Raw genomic sequence first — 17132 nt, 5'->3', positions numbered from 1 at the left:
GGAAATCAACTGGACTCACATAGTGAGAAAGCTATTCCATTTTCAATGATCTTTTCATCCTTCTGCTCAAGTGAAAGCAATATTCTCAGACTGGTGCCCATATGACCCTTCTAATACTTATTCATGCCCCTTTTTAACAAAGAGCAAACCAATTGCTCACAGACTTCACTAGGAACAAAATCTAGCTAAATTTACTAACATTATTTATATCATATTTTTAGGTTTATCTTATATTCTTAGTAAGTATATAAGAATACTTATATACTTACTAAGTATTATATAATACTTAAATACTTAAGTATATATATGTTTTTCCATCTACTATAGTACATAATATTTGCTTTCAAAATAGATTTAAGTGAAATATGAGTCAATTAAAAAATATTCAGAGTATATTTGCATATATGTATGTACACATATACAAAGAATATGTTTACAAAGAATGCATATACACATATATACATATATACATATTTATTATGTATGTACATATGTATGTATGTATATAAAGAAAATGCTATTAAATAATAGTACAGGCAGTGCATTAATATGACAAAAATTTTGAGGGGAAAATGAAAATACTTGAAGTTTTGGAAACACTAATGTAATTAGCTTTTTATGGTGTAAATAAAGAAAACAAATTGTTACTATTTTATATGCTTTTTACAATTTAATTAAATAATTTAATCTCAAAATCTTGGTATAGGACATGCATAATTTTAGCTTAACAGTATATTTTTATTATTTGCATCATTAATAGCTGTACTCTTACACACTCAATTAAAAGATCCTGTAGCTTTTTTTTTTTAATTTAAAGGAATTTTGCTTAGAAAGTTTGCTCAAATTATGTAATCATCAGCAGGAAAAGGTGAATCTGGGGGGTAGATTTCCCATTCAGGATCATGATGCACATATACCATTACACAATGTGTTGGCCTTTATACAAAATGAGAATTACATAATCCATATTATTAAGTAAAATAAATGAAATACATTGCTTTCAGATTTGTCTCTGTGCTAATACTTAACATCTGTTTGCCAGGGTGGTCCAGGACTCCGAGGACCAAAGGGCCAACAAGGTGACCTGGGCCCAAAGGTAATGTTCTTTCTCCCTCTCACATCACTAGCCATAATACAATTTTGGAGTTAAGTATATTTAATATTTTTTAAATAATATTTACCCTTTGAAGTTTAAAGCTCCTTATGTTTTTATGAAAGTTGTGTCGAAGACTTTTCCCTTATTCTTAAAAGCTTGTGTTTTTTCATCAAAAAAAAATTTAGTAACTTAAGTGAAAAGAAAGGTTTCTGGGTCAGAAATAGAGTGTCAGTGTTCCAAGTGGTTTAGTTGCTTAGGTAGTTCTTGCTCATATAGTCTTCTTTTCCTCTATCTTCAAAAAAGATGTATTGAGGGAGCATTGAATCACAACTAGGCAGCAGTCCTCTGGGTAAGTTCTCAGGTTTTAGCCTCCTCCTTCTCCCCTCCCACCGTGTACTGTACAATCAAACACACAGCTCTATTTTCCATTCTCACTGCCCAAGGCCACCAAATGTGGTGGTTCAGGTTGTACACTGTACAAAGGCACCAACTAAGAGGACCAAGTTGGTGCCAATCCATGTCAAGGCATACATTTTTCTACTTTGCATAAAGATGCCCTAAGGGATGGCAGAAGCCCAGCCACTAATTGAGGTCAGGCCCCATCATCCTGTACCTGGCTTTTGGCAAATCTTTTAATTGTTCTTCTGGCTCCAGTGGCTTGATTTTTTGATTGACTCTTCACATTTACCCCCAGATTCATTTCTTTAAAGTTATACTGGACCATATCATACTCTTAAAACCAGCAGTCATGTGTGATTGCCTTGAGAATACAATTCACCCTCCTTAGCATGACATTCAAGGCCCTTTATAATTTACTATCTCATTTTCACCATGTTGCTCTGAATCATCACTCCAACCATCTTGCTTGACTTACTGCTTCAATATGGTGACTTATTAAATTTGCATGGTATTTATTCATGGAGAAGAGAACATTGCAATGTTGTTTTACTAGAAAATTGGAAACAAGTAGAGCAAGGTAAGAGTGAATGAGGAGGGTGGGGGCAGGCTTACAGGGGAGAAGTCAATGAAAGAAGGCTGAAGATAATTAATCAGGTACTACGCAGCTCAAAACTCAGACCATAAGATATCTTCTTTTTTTGTTTTGTTTTATTTTTTGAGATTGTGACACATTTTCTCAGGCAGATACTTGATGTCTTGGCTCCATCTCTTATATACTACAAGGGAGGCAATGTCTTCAGTAAACGCGGAGGAGTGCCCCAGAGATAGATAGTTCACAGTAGTGAAGGGAGAGAGACTATAGTTTGGCTGGATGGTGTGAACCTTCACAAACCAAGAGGGTGGTCTTGTATCACTTATATCTTTTGGATTTGTTGTGGAGTGTGGGCATCTAGTTACTCACATAATTGGCAAAATGTTCCTATTTATGTAAGCAAAAATAAATAAATGAAGTTGCAGCAACTACTGTGTGTTTACTCTTTTGGTTTACTGATGACACTTTGGGAGGTGGATCATCCAAGGCTTGGTGTCTTGTTATCCTATGAGTGTTTTATGTCTTAGGAAAAATTAGTTAATGAAATAAATATAAATGCCATAAGTAGAAATATCTGGGTAGCAGATATTTCTGGGTACCAGAGGGTTTAACTTACCTTTGGGATGACTTCTTGCCTTCCAGGGACCAGATGGCCCTCGGGGTGAAACAGGCCCTCCAGGACCTCAGGGTCCTCCTGGACCCCAAGGACCAAGTGGTCTGTCCATTCAAGGAATACCTGTGAGTTGTGTGTAAACATTCAGATAGGTTTTATTGTTATCACTTCTCCATGAGTTATATAGAATGAACTTTTGTCTTCTGTGCCTTGATAATGATCCTCAGCCTCTTCCAACCCCTAAAAATAAGAGCTGAGAAGTGAAAGTAATAATTGAGACTTCATTCATTAGCCAATTCTTTGTTCAATGAAGGGGGTCTTTTACAAACAGATATGTGCCTAGGGAGTAGGTATATCCACAGATAATTTGTCTATAGAAAAGAAAGCAGGGCTTGACATGTATGGCCCTTTTTCTTGTTTGACTAAGTCCTTAGGGGGTGTGATAAAATCTAGAAAGTGACAAATGTTATACAAATTTGTTATTCATTTTGCATTTGTAGTAATTGTGGAAATAGCTTCATGAAAGCCATTTAATTATGATCTTTATCTTGACAGACCTCAAAGTGTGGTGCTCTGAGTTTTAGATTATAGACAGTATATGCTCTACAGCCACATTTCTTTGTAGAAGTTGTTTGTACCAATGAAAACAAATTCAATCCCACTCAATGATTTTCAGTGATCTTACTAGATGGATCTAGATTTAAGGAATAAAAACCAATCTCTGTCATTAGTATTTGAAGCATGATGTTTTTAAGCACATTTTTAGCAATGTTTCTGCGCATATGATTGTGTCTCCCTAGCTAAGAAGTCTTCTTTTCCAGAGTTATTTTCACATCTTAGAAAGCATTAACATGCCAGTTTGTATAATTACTACCACTATTACTACTACTAACTATTTGTTGAGGTCTTGCTACTTGTCAGGTACTGTGTTTGCTTTTCCATTCTTATAAATTTCTAGCCAAAACAAAACAAAAATATATAGAGATATAAGCTTTCAAATCTAAACTATAAATAATACTGAAATATTCAACTCCTCTCACATATTTACAGTATGAGCTTAGCCATATAAGACTGTATACACTGTGTTTAAACTATTCTGCTATATAAACGTTCTGGTCTGTAGGCATGCTTACCTAGGTGGTGTAGCTTATGTGAAAAGTGAAATACGCTGTATTTGGATGTTAGTGTGAAAGCAATTTAATGTTGGAAATGTTAAAAGAGTCAGTGGAGAAAAAGAAAAGACTGAGAATTTACCTATTTACCTATGTGAACTTAATTCCATGTCCTTTTGGTTGTTCAGGGAATGCCAGGCGAAAAAGGAGAGAAAGGAGAGACTGGACTTCCTGGCCCACAGGTATTATTTTTATTTTTTTATTCCATTGCTCTCAGCTCTAGAGCTTTGCCAAGAAGAAAGAAGACTGTAGCTTCTGAAGTCAGTTGTGATCTTGGCAATGAGTGGTTTCTACACTGAGGACAATTAGCGTGTATTCATTTACTTCAGCCCCCTCTTACGGTCCTACTGATGCTCCCCTGGGTGAGCCCTGGTGGGGGACACTTCTTTCCCTTCTGGTGAATAACTTCTGGGTTCTGAATGCTCAGTCAGGAAGGCCTCACCTTTATGCTATCAGGTTTGTTTGGAGGCCTTGATTTATTTCAGGGAAGCTGGGTGAGAGGGTAATTGGTTTCGATAACTCTGCCATTTTCCTGTCCTTGCTCTATCTAGGGCATCCCAGGAGGTGTTGGTTCACCAGGACGTGATGGCTCACCAGGCCAAAGGGTAAGGACTTGCCCAAGATTGCTCATTAGCACAGTAGATTTCTCACCAAGTCACTCTTGCTGTTGGCAAGGAAGGCAAACCAGGTGTTTTTTTTGTTTGTTTTCTTTATTTTTTCCTCCCATCTATCTGCATTTTACCGATCCTGCATCTGTTTCCCTTAACTGGTATTCTTCCATGTCTATAACTTTCCTCAAAACCTAGAAACTTTCATCAAGCCTTCCCAAATTAACCACACCTCTTTCTGAATGTTTCCATAACCTGAATATAAATAGTGTGCATTGGTCTAACAGATTTTCCAGTTGTTTCAAATTCTCAAGGAGCAAACCTAAAGGAAATCAAGAATCATATGAATTGGAATTTAATTATTATGATTCTCTGTAATATTCTCCATTTATTTAATGTGCATCAGTTATCAATTCCTGGAACCTGTTCAAGTGGACAGCAATAAAAGAAAGCATAAGGATGGTTGAGGGATGAGTTAACAGCTAGAGTTTGTTTAGTCAACATGTCTTCACTGAACCAGGTTTGAGGTTCTTGTCCTCAAAGACTTTATAGCTTTTGGAGGGAAATAGAACCAAATAAGAAACATATGCTATAATGGGAGTATTGACAGAGCCCTGTGGGAGCACAAAGAATAGATAACTAAGCCAGACTTGGAGGGTGAGGGAAAGCTTCCCAGAGGGGGCACCATAGAGACTGGATTTCAACTGAGAGATAGAAATTAGCCAGATACATGAGGAAAGGAAAGCTATTGCAAGTAGAGAGGACAGCATATATGGCATATAAAGGACTGGAGTTGGGCTTCCTTGGTGGCGCAGTGGTTGAGAGTCTGCCTGCTGATGCAGGGGACATGGGTTCGTGCCCCGGTCCGGGAAGATCCTACATGCTGTGGAGCGGCTGGGCCCGTGAGCCATGGCCGCTGAGCCTGCGCGTCCAGAGCCTGTGCCCCACAACGGGAGAGGCCACAACAGTGAGAGGCCCGCATACCGCAAAAAAAAAAAAAAAAAAAAAAAAAAAAAAAAGAGTGGAGTTGAAGAGAAGGTGGGGAATTTTCATTACTGAACCTAGTTCCGTATGGCTGGAGATTAGACTGCAGTGTGTGTGTGTGTATGTGCAAAAGTGTACACGTGTGTGCACACAGGACACAGGTGTGGAGAGATTGTCAAGAGATGAAACTGAAGTGGTAAAAGCAAACTCACTTACACCATCTATTCTGTTTTTCAGACCAAGGATTTTGAGCTTTAACAGGAAGGCAATAGGAAGTCATTACATGTTCAGCAAGGGAGAGAGGCTGGTCTTCCTTAAAAGGACACTGATGTAGACATGTGGGCAGCTGCACAGTTTCTCTCAAGACTGAATTATATATAGTGTCCACTACTTAGATCCAATCCAGTAAAGGACAACACATTTGGTGATATTCCCTGGTATTTCCGGGGACAGCTAACCCACTAGGTTAGCAAACGATTGGCTGGAAGACACACTTCTCTACTCAAACAAGGCTGCCTTTAGCTATACTGCTCAAGAATAAGGAAATCATTTTTTCTATAGGAGTGTAGGTGTGTGAATTTAAATTCCTTCCATGTTGGGTTTTTTTTTTTTTTGGTTTCACATCCAACTTTCATTTGCTTAAAATCTCAGTTTAGTCTCTATATATCAAATGGAATTAGTTTGTAAAGCATGTCCAGGTGAAGGTATCTAAAAGAGGCATTCTCTAAAAGGTAGATTTCTGTAGGTTCTTGTACATGTGGAAGGAGTGTCTAAAAGTATTTATATGTTTTGGCAAAGGGCTTAGGCTAAAATCCTGTGTGGTTACACACCTAGATTCCTTCATGATTCCTGAAGCTCTGAAAACAGCAATTCTAAAGATTTGGTTCAGTGAATTTACTTTATTTATCCATGCGTAGAGGCTAGTCTTGGCAAGGAACTCCCAAATCAAACATATTGGATTAGTGTCTAGATCATTTGGGTTTGGAATTATTTTAAAACCAATATACCAACACAGACTTTTTACAAATATTTTGCCATTCTTCCAAACATGTTTTATTCTATAGGATAAAAAGTCTTAGAGTGTAATAAAATGTTAATATATCTGTACATGGATTTTATTTCCCTCTCTCGCTCAATCTGGAGGTAAAACTTTCAAGAGTCTCTAATCCCTATTTTGAAAAATTCTTGGATGGGAATGGAATTGCTTTTTAAAACTGGTTTCCAGAGGATACTCTTTCTTTATAGGGCCATGTTAAAAAAAAAGATTGTGCAAATCCTGTGACAATTGCTTTAGAAAAGATATTTGAGGGCAATACTATTCCAGAGTACAACTTGAAGGGGTGCCAAAAACACAGAATAAAATATAGTGGTGCCTCCTAGAATTGTGTAGCATGAGGAAGGGACTGCCCTGCTTGAGGAAGGGACCACTTATATAGTGGGTTGGCCAAAATTTTGTTCGGGAATGAACTTTTTGGTCAACCCAATATTTTTTCAATATCTTAACATCTTATTTAATAAGATATTTGTTGAACACATATCTTAATTGAGTACATACTATGTGCCATGTTCTATGCTCAGCCTAGAGAGAGTTGTTCATTACTACCTCCAGAAGGAAAATATCCAGAACAGGAGAGACTTTCAATAACTAAAGGAGGCAATCTGTACATCATCTACCGGGAAGAAATAGAAGGAGGAAGTGGAATCAAGACCATGACTCTTCCCTGGGGCCAGGAAAACCAGTGGGTCTTCATCGGAGACAGTCAAGCTGGGAGGAAAGATGGGTGAAAACAGTTATTTAGGAGGCTCTGATCTGTTTAGTCAAGTATCTGGGGTCTTAATGAAAGTAAAGGGTCTAAAACAATTCGATAGTTATTTAGCAGGATTGTACAGTTGGAGGTCCAGGACCAACTTTCATAGTGGTAGGAACAGATCTCAGACATGGAGCTCCTTCTTCCTGGTTAGGCTGTGGGAGAGGGTGTTGCTGAAAGAGAGCTAAGGACAAACACTTAAGATTATTCCTGCTCTGCCTTAGGCTATCCTAAAAGGCAAAGTTGCATTCAGAAAGGAAATAATAATAATAGTAGTAATAATCATAATAAATAATAAGTAATAATAATGACAGTAACAACCATGGCATAGAACAGACTGAGAGCAAACACACTGGGTAATGAAACTTACTGCTGAAATGCCTGAGAAACTAATTCCAGAAAACTGTCTGGGGAATCAGGAAGACAAGGTTATTTTGTCTTTTCTTTACTCCAAGCCCTGAAATCACTTCCCATTACTGTGCCTCATTTACTCTGATCTTGAGTGAGTAAAGACCACTCAAGGCAAAGAAGGAGGAAGCTGGGATAAATATGCATGGTGATGTCCAATCAGTGCTTCTAGCTCCTTGGAGAGTTGCAGAGAGTAGGTGAGTGAGGTGTTCTATAGGAGTGAGGGGCTATTCCTTACTGGTCATTCTTTCTTTTTAATCTTTGTCTTTTCTTATAGACTGTTAAGAATTCATAGCCCAAAGCTAGAACCATCACCTTGACTATTAGCTTAGGGAAAGGTTAGCATCCCTTACCCAGAGCCAGTGCCAGTGTCACTTATTCATTTAATCTACAAGGAAGGAGAGTTTAGCAGAGACTAAAATAAGGATTAAGCATCTCCTCTTTCAACAGGAAACATGTTTTCTAATGTTTCTAGCTTATTCTGGCTTTTCCCAAGGGGAATCTTTGACTTGTAGAGGAAATCCTGGGCCTCAGACTATAAGCAAGTCCAGCAAAAGTTGGACTTCTTCATTGAACTAGTCTCAGCCTCTTGCTGGGAAGCCAGTAGAGCACAATGCAGGACCACACCATATAAAGCAACAGTGCAAGTGCAGATTTAACAGCCGAATGTATTCAGGCATCAGTTTCCATTCTGAGTCATTGCAGCCAACAGCACCCTTGTCTCATCTTTCTTTTCCACTGTCAATCTTGCATCTCCCTTTTTGCCTCCTTCCTCTTCTTTTCTTGGTGTCTCTGACCCCAGGGTTCACCCTGTGATCTTTGGGTTCCTCTGATGTAGGGTGGATCTCTCATCCCCCACCCTAGACACCCATGTGGTCCTTAGAGAAACCAGGAAAAACAGGCAAGACATGGATGATAAGTATAAGCAGAGTAAGAAAGAACTGAAAAAGAAAGGAAAAATGACCTCTTTTCTAGTTCTGAGGCTCACTCATATCCAAGACCGCCAGCTTTCTGTCAAGCATTCCAAATAGAAAGTTTTAAAATTATTTTTATTTTCCAGTTCTTACTATGGTTTGATAAAAAGTCAGAGACAAGAAATAAAAATGACCAGGAGATATATGTGTTATGGCACCTGGAAGGTAGTAATTCCTCCTTTGTACCAAGGGTGTTAGTTTTTAAATTCCAAGTAAACTGAAATTGGAATGCTTCCTTCCCCCCAAGTTACTGCTCCCTGCCTCTCCTGTCTTCATGCCATAACCACAGCCTTCCTTTTTCATCTATAAAAGGTGAAATACTGTTAAAAAAGTTCTACATATGAATTCTGCTGAACTTGTGTGGTTACGAGAAGCAGGATGGTCCAGTGGTAAATATCAGAGACTTGGACAGTTAGCCAGACCTCAGTTTGAACCCTAGCCATATGACACTGAACCAGTTACTTAAAAAGCCCAAGCCTCACTTTCCTCATCGGTGAAGTGGAAAAAATAATATTCGACTCCATAGAGCTATTGTGGGAATTAATTCATATAAAGAATTTCTATATAAAATTTCAATTTTAGCTGATACAAGTATTCACTATTTTCAGTGTAGACTTAATGAGTCAGGACAGTGCAATATTTTATAATGCCTGTCCTTAACATTATTAAGGCACCTTAGAAGATTTTAATGAACTATGAAAAAAGTCTAAAGAAAAAGCAAGTGGCTTGTTGTTTAATTTTCTTGGAGTCCACATTGAAAGGACGCTTGGAACATGCTTCCTTTTTATGTGGGTTTGATGTAAACAAAGGCCATACTTGTGATGAATGTCCCACTTCATCAAAGCAAGTTGGACTTAAAATATACTTGAAAATTTGAACTTGAGTCAACGATCTGGATTTAATTCCTATCATAAATGTCAAGCTGTGATGAGAGATTCATCTAAGGACTGTTTTGTTAAATACTAAGATTCATGATAATTATCCCCTTGAGTATCTTCCTTCCTCCAGAAGAGGAAATGTAAAAATCATCACAAAGCTAGTGGAGAGAACAATACGATTTTCCTTTTCATGGATCTAAACAGGTTTTTATAAAATCCCAGGAAAACATTCTCCCAGTCAACCACAGTGATGGCAGTATATGCAGTTGGGATTTGGCAGATTATTTTAATAAAAAGAGCAGCGGCCACTGTCATTGATTCTTGACTAAGTGCAGTGCTTTACAAATGTTATGTTCTCCAATCCTCAGAATAATCACGAATGCTAGGCACTGTTACCCCATTATATAGACAAAGAATCTGAAGCTCAGAAAGTTGAAGTAACTCAAACAATGCCACACAGCAAGCAAGCATTGCAGCCAGGATTATAATCCACTCTCAGGCTCCAACACTGCACTCTTTCCTTCCACAAAATTATGTTAAAGGGTAAAGTGGGATTTTGTTAATATGGGCAACTCTTCCAGTAAAAATATGAGTAAGAAGGACTCCGTCACTGAAGATCTCACCCAGCATTTTTTGGGGCAGAAGGAACCCAGTTTGGGTTACTTTCTTGAGGAAGTAGAAATTGATTGTTCACACCTAAGAATATGTTTCTGTGATTACTTTTCACTTTTACTTGGATAGTGGCCCATCCAAGGAGAGAACTGTTACTTAGGGAATTAGTATCATGTTATTACTGGCTTTAAAGATGCTTCTATTGGGGCATAGGGTACAAATGCTATCTGTCTTGCACTCTGGTTCTAACGCTGTCCATTGGGGTCAGGCGAGACATATTTATATTTGTAAACCAGCAGTTCCACAACTTAAATGACCAAATTGTTGTTCTGTATTTTGTTTTGTTTTTTTAAATATGCAGATTCCTGAGCTTCTGCCTCAGTGATTCAGATACAAAAGGTCTTGGGTATGACTTAGGCATGTATAGTTTTAAAGAAGCTTAATGAGGGCTTCCCTGGTGGCGCAGTGGTTGAGAGTCCGCCTGCCGATGCAGGGGACACGGGTTCGTGTCCCGGTCCGGGAAGATCCCACATGCCATGGAGCAGCTGGGCCCGTGAGCCATGGCCGCTGGGCCTGTGCGTCCGGAGCCTGTGCTCCGCAACGGGAGAGGCCACAACAGTGAGAGGCCCGCGTACCACACACACAAAAAAAGCTTAATGATTCTAATAATCAGCTAGGTTTTAGAATCACTGGATAGTATATTATGTTAAGCCCTTTGTGTGTCAAAGTAGTTTCTTGGGTAGAATATTGCTGTTGTTGTAATTCACTGAAGTCACCATTGCAGGTTACTAGAACTATACACATGTTTATATTTCTATATATACATTTAACTTATATATGTAATATATATATTTGTACATTAAAAAAATAGTGTATTGTGTACATATATAAAATATATGTGTATGTTTATATAAACATATATATACACACATACGTGCTGTGTGTGTGTGTGTGTGTGTGTGCGTGTGTGTGAGAAACTAAAAATTCCCCAGTGTGACTCAACATAGTATCATACTCAGGATTTATCTTGGATCTCTAACCTGGGCCAGTGTTTACAGAGTCTGTGGCTTTTTACCCCTTGGCCTCTTAATCTGGTGGTTGGTCTTAATCCTTAGTTGCAAGTAAAGCCTTATTTCCTATGGCTGACTGCCACGCTGGTCTCTTGCCTTTGCTCTCAGGGTTGAAATTGTGCAGATGGAGTTTCTTCAAGTGTGTCTTTAGTCCTCATTGCTTGAGTTTGTTCCGTTTCAACAAACTCATCAGATGCCAGCTGCTTACAGATCCCACTCTACTACCTGAGAGTGTGTTGTCTGTCCAAGGACCTTAACAATTGGCTGTGTTACTGCCAATTATGGTTCGTGTCGTGGTCCACCCTTGCAGGCTTCAAAGAAGGCATGGATGGTGAATATCATAACTGAGTCACTAGCTCTGAGTGCTATTTCTGTTAGCTACATAAACATAAATATTCTAGCTTCTGACTTTAGTTACAACACACTTTGTGGGCACATCTGTTTCATCCTTTAGATGCCATAGACACAGTACCTTGAAACTACAAACTTTTTAAGAGCCTACAAAAAGTGCTTGCCACCTGAAAAAAGCATATGTGTTTGCTCTAGTGTATGGAAAAGAAAACTGAAAAAATGAAAATTAATCAATTAGTTAAATGTCTGTAAAACATTACACTTTTCTAACTTCAACCATGGTTAAATTTAGTATTTATTCAAATATCAGTGATTTTTGAAAACACATTTTGGATAGATTTCCTTTTGCTGGTAAATCATAGCCAACCATAACTTCATAAGTTGCTCAGAGACAAATGTTTTCAAAAAAATTATAAAAAGCCTTTCAAGTTTTTATAGCAAAAATTATTTTTAATGTGGGTTGTTGGTGCATATTAATATTTTGAGGTGGGAATCTCAGAAAGGAAAAATGACTGGAGCTACTCATATTATAAAACACCCCTGTTTGTTAGTGGCTGATTTTATGTGCTTTATAAATTAAACGTGTCGGTTTAAGTGAATTCTCACATTATGCTTATTGTTTAATCTTGTATCCCCTAATATTCATTCTTCATTGCTTAATTAAAGTTTTCTGTTTTTTAGGAGGGTGCTTAACCCACAAACACACACGTACTGAGATTGGCTTCCTGATATGAAATGGATAATTTATAGATCTAGAAATGTTTGGGGAAGTGCAAACCCATTTCTGGCTGTTAAGGGCTGAAAACCATTCAGCTGGCTTTGATTAAAGTGAAGCTGAATCACAAAGCTAGAATTTACCAATTATTTTTCCATGTAAAATGCAGACATTTTACATGGTTTTTCTTTTCACCAAGTTTATTGCTTTGATATAAAAAGCTGCTGCCATTGCTCTCACCCTGAGAGAAGAGGTGAGGAAAGGGACCAGAACCCTGCCTAAAGAGCTGACTGGCATGTGAGGATGGGCTGTAATGTGGATGCTGCAGTGGTACCTGAGCAGGGAGAGTGATGCAGTGTCCCAACCATCCTGGATCCCTTGACTTAAAATCCACCTCTCCTGTGAAGCCCCACACCTGGATTAGGTGCCCTTCCTGCATGTTCCCATGGAATCTTCTAGTCCATCATCATAGCTCATTGTCATTTACTTTCAATTGTTGACTTTTCTCAAAACCATCACCTCCTTGAAAAGAAACTGTCTTGTTCATCATTGTCTACCCAAAACCTAGCAAAATACCCAGCACATAGAAGTTCCGCAAATATGTTTCAGTACTGTGACAAATGTGTGGCTTACAAGTAAAAAAAAATCTTTCAAAGATAAATTTAAAGCATGATTCAAAAGTTATAAAATAAAACTATGTGATGAAATTGTGAACTTTTTTAGGGTTAGGAAGAGATTTGGGGGGAAAAGGGCTTTGATTATGTTTCTAAAATAATATTGAGACTAACATCCTTTTAATTATAACCAGGTATAGCAAGTAAATTTTAATTTGGAATCAGGGAAACAGGTAACTCACAGTACCCTTAAGAACGCCTTTATTCTTGAACTGTTTTATGTAAAAATGTGCAGTCGTTCATGACATTCCATGAACAAAAAAAAGAGCTAGAGTAAAATGCACTGGAATGGATGCTACTGGTGCCCCGGTCAGAGCTCCTTTACCTGGCAGGTGTACTCCATCCCCTGGCTGCTGTGGGTTTGACTGCTAACAACTCAGTTACCTCTTCTACAGGGAACTACCCTTGGAACTGCCACCTTGGCTCCAGTCAATGACTAACTGATGTGGGTATATAAAACCTTGCGGTAGGTCAACTCTGAGGTGTAACTCACACTCCAGAGCTCCCCATGGGGTCAGACTGAAGCCAGTCTTAGCTAAATCCAATTCTAACCTAATCTCTTTGCCTGCCCTCTCCTGCCTCCTTCATACCTAAAAGCTTTCTCCCAAGAACACTCCCTCTATAAATCAAAGGCACAACAACCCAGTCTGCTTCTAGGAAACCACCCCTCAGATAGTCACTGAAATGAAATTTCAACTTCTGAGCTAGATAACTCCCGATCCCTTTCCTCCAGGCTTGTGGAGAGTTCAAGAGCAAAGACGGATAAGATTGGCATCCCCCCACCCCCTCAGCCCAGCCTATGCTTTTCCAGACTAATTATACCTGCAATTCATATTTATTTATTCAACATGATAACCAGAGCACTTCTTCCAGGTGCCTCAATTTTATTCAAATTTAACTTTATATTAGTACCTATTTTGTGCCAACCATGTGCTAGGGAGGTATTAGGAATGGAACGGTGAATAAGACATGATTTCTGCCCTCAAAAGAAAAAAAAAAAAAGAAATCTCAGCTTCTGAGGATGTGCTTCTGGTAGAAGAACACAGAGTGAACAAACATGTAGTCTCTTCTTTTGATTTGATCACACAGAAGCAATAGCCTCTTGGCCAAATTTAGCTCTTATATAAGAATGACATTTCATCCTCTTCCCTTCCAGTTGATACACACATGGTGTCTGTAAATCAAGTGAATTCAAAACTATTCTCTAGAGCATCCTTCCAGGGCCACGATGAAGGAGAACACTGACAGATCATTGCTTTGTAAACTCCTTCAGATCATTGCTTTGTAAACATGATTAGGAGAGGGGAGTCAATGTGTTATTTCCTGCAGGTCTTCCTTGGAATAATGCAGTTTTCTTTTCAGAAAGTATGACATGGCTTGCCTCCTTCTATGAATAAAATTGCCCTTGCTTGTTTTTGAGATTTTTTTTCCTCTCTGGACACAGCCTGCAAAAGAGTCAGGGAGGGCTTCCTGCAGCAATGCTACACTTTTGACTGCTGGGCCATGGTGTTGTCTGTGTGTCATGTGTGGCCTTACACACGAGTGTGTGTTTGCTTCCCCACCAGTGCTGGAAGAGTTTTAAGGCAGGAAGCAAATGATGTCCTTTGAAAAATGTCTCCTTAAATTATTGACTATGTGCTCAGAGTCCCTTTTTTTCTTATGTGAACTTCATCTAGAAAATAATAGTAGATTTAAAAAAGTTTTTTAGTGGTAAGGCCTCCTAAGTTTTCTCACTGACCATATGGGGGAGTTGGGCTGGAGGAGTTCTAAGGTTCTGTTTTTCTTTTACATATTCTGATTTTTTTATACCCTCTTCCTGGATATGCTATATTTAAATTCCATGTAGAATAATTTCTTTCAACCTATGTCAGTATTAATTTTTGTTGTTTAGCTAGCAGATCCAAAGAAGGATGTATGTGTGTGTGTGTATGTATGTACGTATGTGTGTGTGTAGTTTAATCTGTATCAGGGCCTCTCATTGAAGCTTTCTGACTTAATAATATTTTTGAATGAATAACTAAAGTGAATGAATAGAAGTAGTAGAGAAAAAAACCACTAGCCTTTATATTAGTATAGGATAACTGTTATAACAAAGACCCTAAAATCTCCGTGGTTTCAAGCAATTAAAAACAATAAATTAAATGAAGAGAAATAAAGTCTATTGTTTGGTCACAGCCAGTGCTGTCGACAGAATAGGTAGAGGAGTGGGGCTGTGGGGTGGAGCTCATCTCTAATCCATGCAGTCACTTAGGGACTCAAGGTCTTTCCATCTTGGGACACTTTGGTCTTCCACATGTGGGCCCTAAAGTTGTTAAAGAAGGGGAAAACAAAGTGGAGGATTACCCATAGGAAATTTTTATGAACCAGAAGTGGAATTGGCCCCTTTCCACGGGGCAGAACTCAGCCCCATGGCTGTAACAGAATTGCTGGAACAGTAGGCTGGGAGATGTTACCTCATAATGTGCCCAGGCGGAAAAGGAAAACCATCAAGATTGGTGGGTTCTAGAATCCTCTGCCTTAGCTGGTTTTAAGACTTGCTAGTATTCGAGCTTGAGAGCATGATGAAAGGGCCTTGCTGACCATTGCTTTTCCTATTCTACCCCCTCTTCATGCCACCTTTCATTTCGTTCCTTTTCTCCCAATTCACACCATTTCCATTCATCCAGCCTCATCTTGACTCTCTTTTATTTGATACCTTGACATAAGGAGACATAATGTGAGTGTGGAGGGGGACCCCTAAGGAGAAGGATTTTCATGAGTCAGATAAATGGAAAAGAGAGCCCACTGGAAAAATGGCACACATTTCAGAAAGGGAATTGGGAGAGGCAGCAAGGAAGCCAGGAGATGTTGGTTTGAGTTGACTTGAGATGAGAATGGGTTATTCTAGTAGGGGACAAATCGCAAGATGAAAAGTCCATTTCTCCATGTAGTAGAAAGTAATGTCTTGAACAAAATTTTATAAACTTATTATAAAATTCAGATTAAAGATCCTCTCTCATGTTTTTAACTGCATTGGAAAGACCAGCACCCACAATTAAGACCTACAACCTTTTGAGAGTAGGTCACTCCAGCTGTTCTATTCTTTTTTAACATTCACATAAAAATAACATGCACATACACACATTCAATAATTGAGGAAGATACTTTTATAAAGAACATCATTTGCTTTCTGCCTTAAACTCTTCCATCATGGAATGGGAAGCAAACATGTACACACATTCAGTAAACCTGCTCAGCAGTCAAAACTGTATTATTACAGCAGGAAATCCCCCCAGATTTGCCCCCAGGCAGCTCCTGACGAGCTGTAGAGTTGCAGATATTGTAATACTTGTAATTTGTAATATAGATTCCTGTGATAGGGATTCCCTGCCCCAAACTCCCTTAGGTCCAGAAAGACACTAATTTGTCTTTTTGGCTGGTCATTAGTGACCAGAATTGATCTCCCTTCTCAGTTGTTATGCTTATTTTAATAAAAAACACTTTCTGGAAACAAGTTCCTGTTTATGTTTGTAAGTGGTATCTCTTACACCTAAAATTCTTACATAGGACAATTTCATAGAGCCAACAGACACAAAAATCTTTGCCAAGAACAATTCCCATGAAGGGTATAAAAGCAGTGAATCCTTGGAAGTCCAGAGTAAATGACAGGACTTGCCCCCAGATATTAAATGGGATTAAGTGCACCTTTTCTGAAAGCCATGTAAAGCAACTGCATAGTTGACACACCATGTTTTTCTTCCCCCAGGGCTTTCCTGGAAAGGATGGATCCTCTGGCCCTCCGGGACCACCAGGGCCAATTGTAAGTATTTCCAGGAACTACTGGGATGTAGTACTGCTTTAAAGCAATTCACCTCTTTTGAGAGATTTTCTTCTGCCAAACCTTTCACCTTGGTGGCCATCTTTGCTATAGTGTAACAACTCATCCCTTGGTACAGAGCTCTTCCTAAAACATCCTTAAAAAATAATGTATCCATGTGGCTTGATTACTCTACCTCTGAGCCACTTTGCCATAAGATCACCTGCATTGATTTACTTTTATTAGACACAGATAAGACTTGAATTATTTTTTCTTTTTAAATTTTTATTGGAGTATAGTTGATTTACAATGTTGTGTTAGTTTCAGGTGTACAGCAAAGTGAATCAGTTATACGTATACATATATCCCCTCTTCTTTAGAT

The 17132-nt window shown here is 38.6% G+C and overlaps 1 protein-coding gene across 1 annotated transcript in view; it reads left to right on the top strand.

Moving 5' to 3' along the window:
• COL14A1 (collagen type XIV alpha 1 chain) overlaps window positions 1-17132 on the top strand; it is a 229571-nt gene that overhangs the window by 170232 nt on the left and 42207 nt on the right. Inside the window, exons 37-41 of the mRNA XM_082601195.1 lie at window positions 1043-1096; window positions 2730-2825; window positions 4001-4054; window positions 4424-4477; window positions 16700-16753. Coding sequence (XP_082457321.1) covers window positions 1043-1096; window positions 2730-2825; window positions 4001-4054; window positions 4424-4477; window positions 16700-16753 — 312 coding nt within the window. The remainder of the gene's footprint in view (window positions 1-1042; window positions 1097-2729; window positions 2826-4000; window positions 4055-4423; window positions 4478-16699; window positions 16754-17132) is intronic.

The sequence above is a fragment of the Mesoplodon mirus genome (genome assembly GCF_964341445.2).
Source record: "Mesoplodon mirus genome assembly, chromosome: 16".
Classification (NCBI taxonomy): domain Eukaryota; kingdom Metazoa; phylum Chordata; class Mammalia; order Artiodactyla; family Ziphiidae; genus Mesoplodon; species Mesoplodon mirus.
The sequence above is the reverse complement of the archived record's forward strand: the minus strand, read 5'-3'. Positions and strand labels throughout refer to the sequence as shown.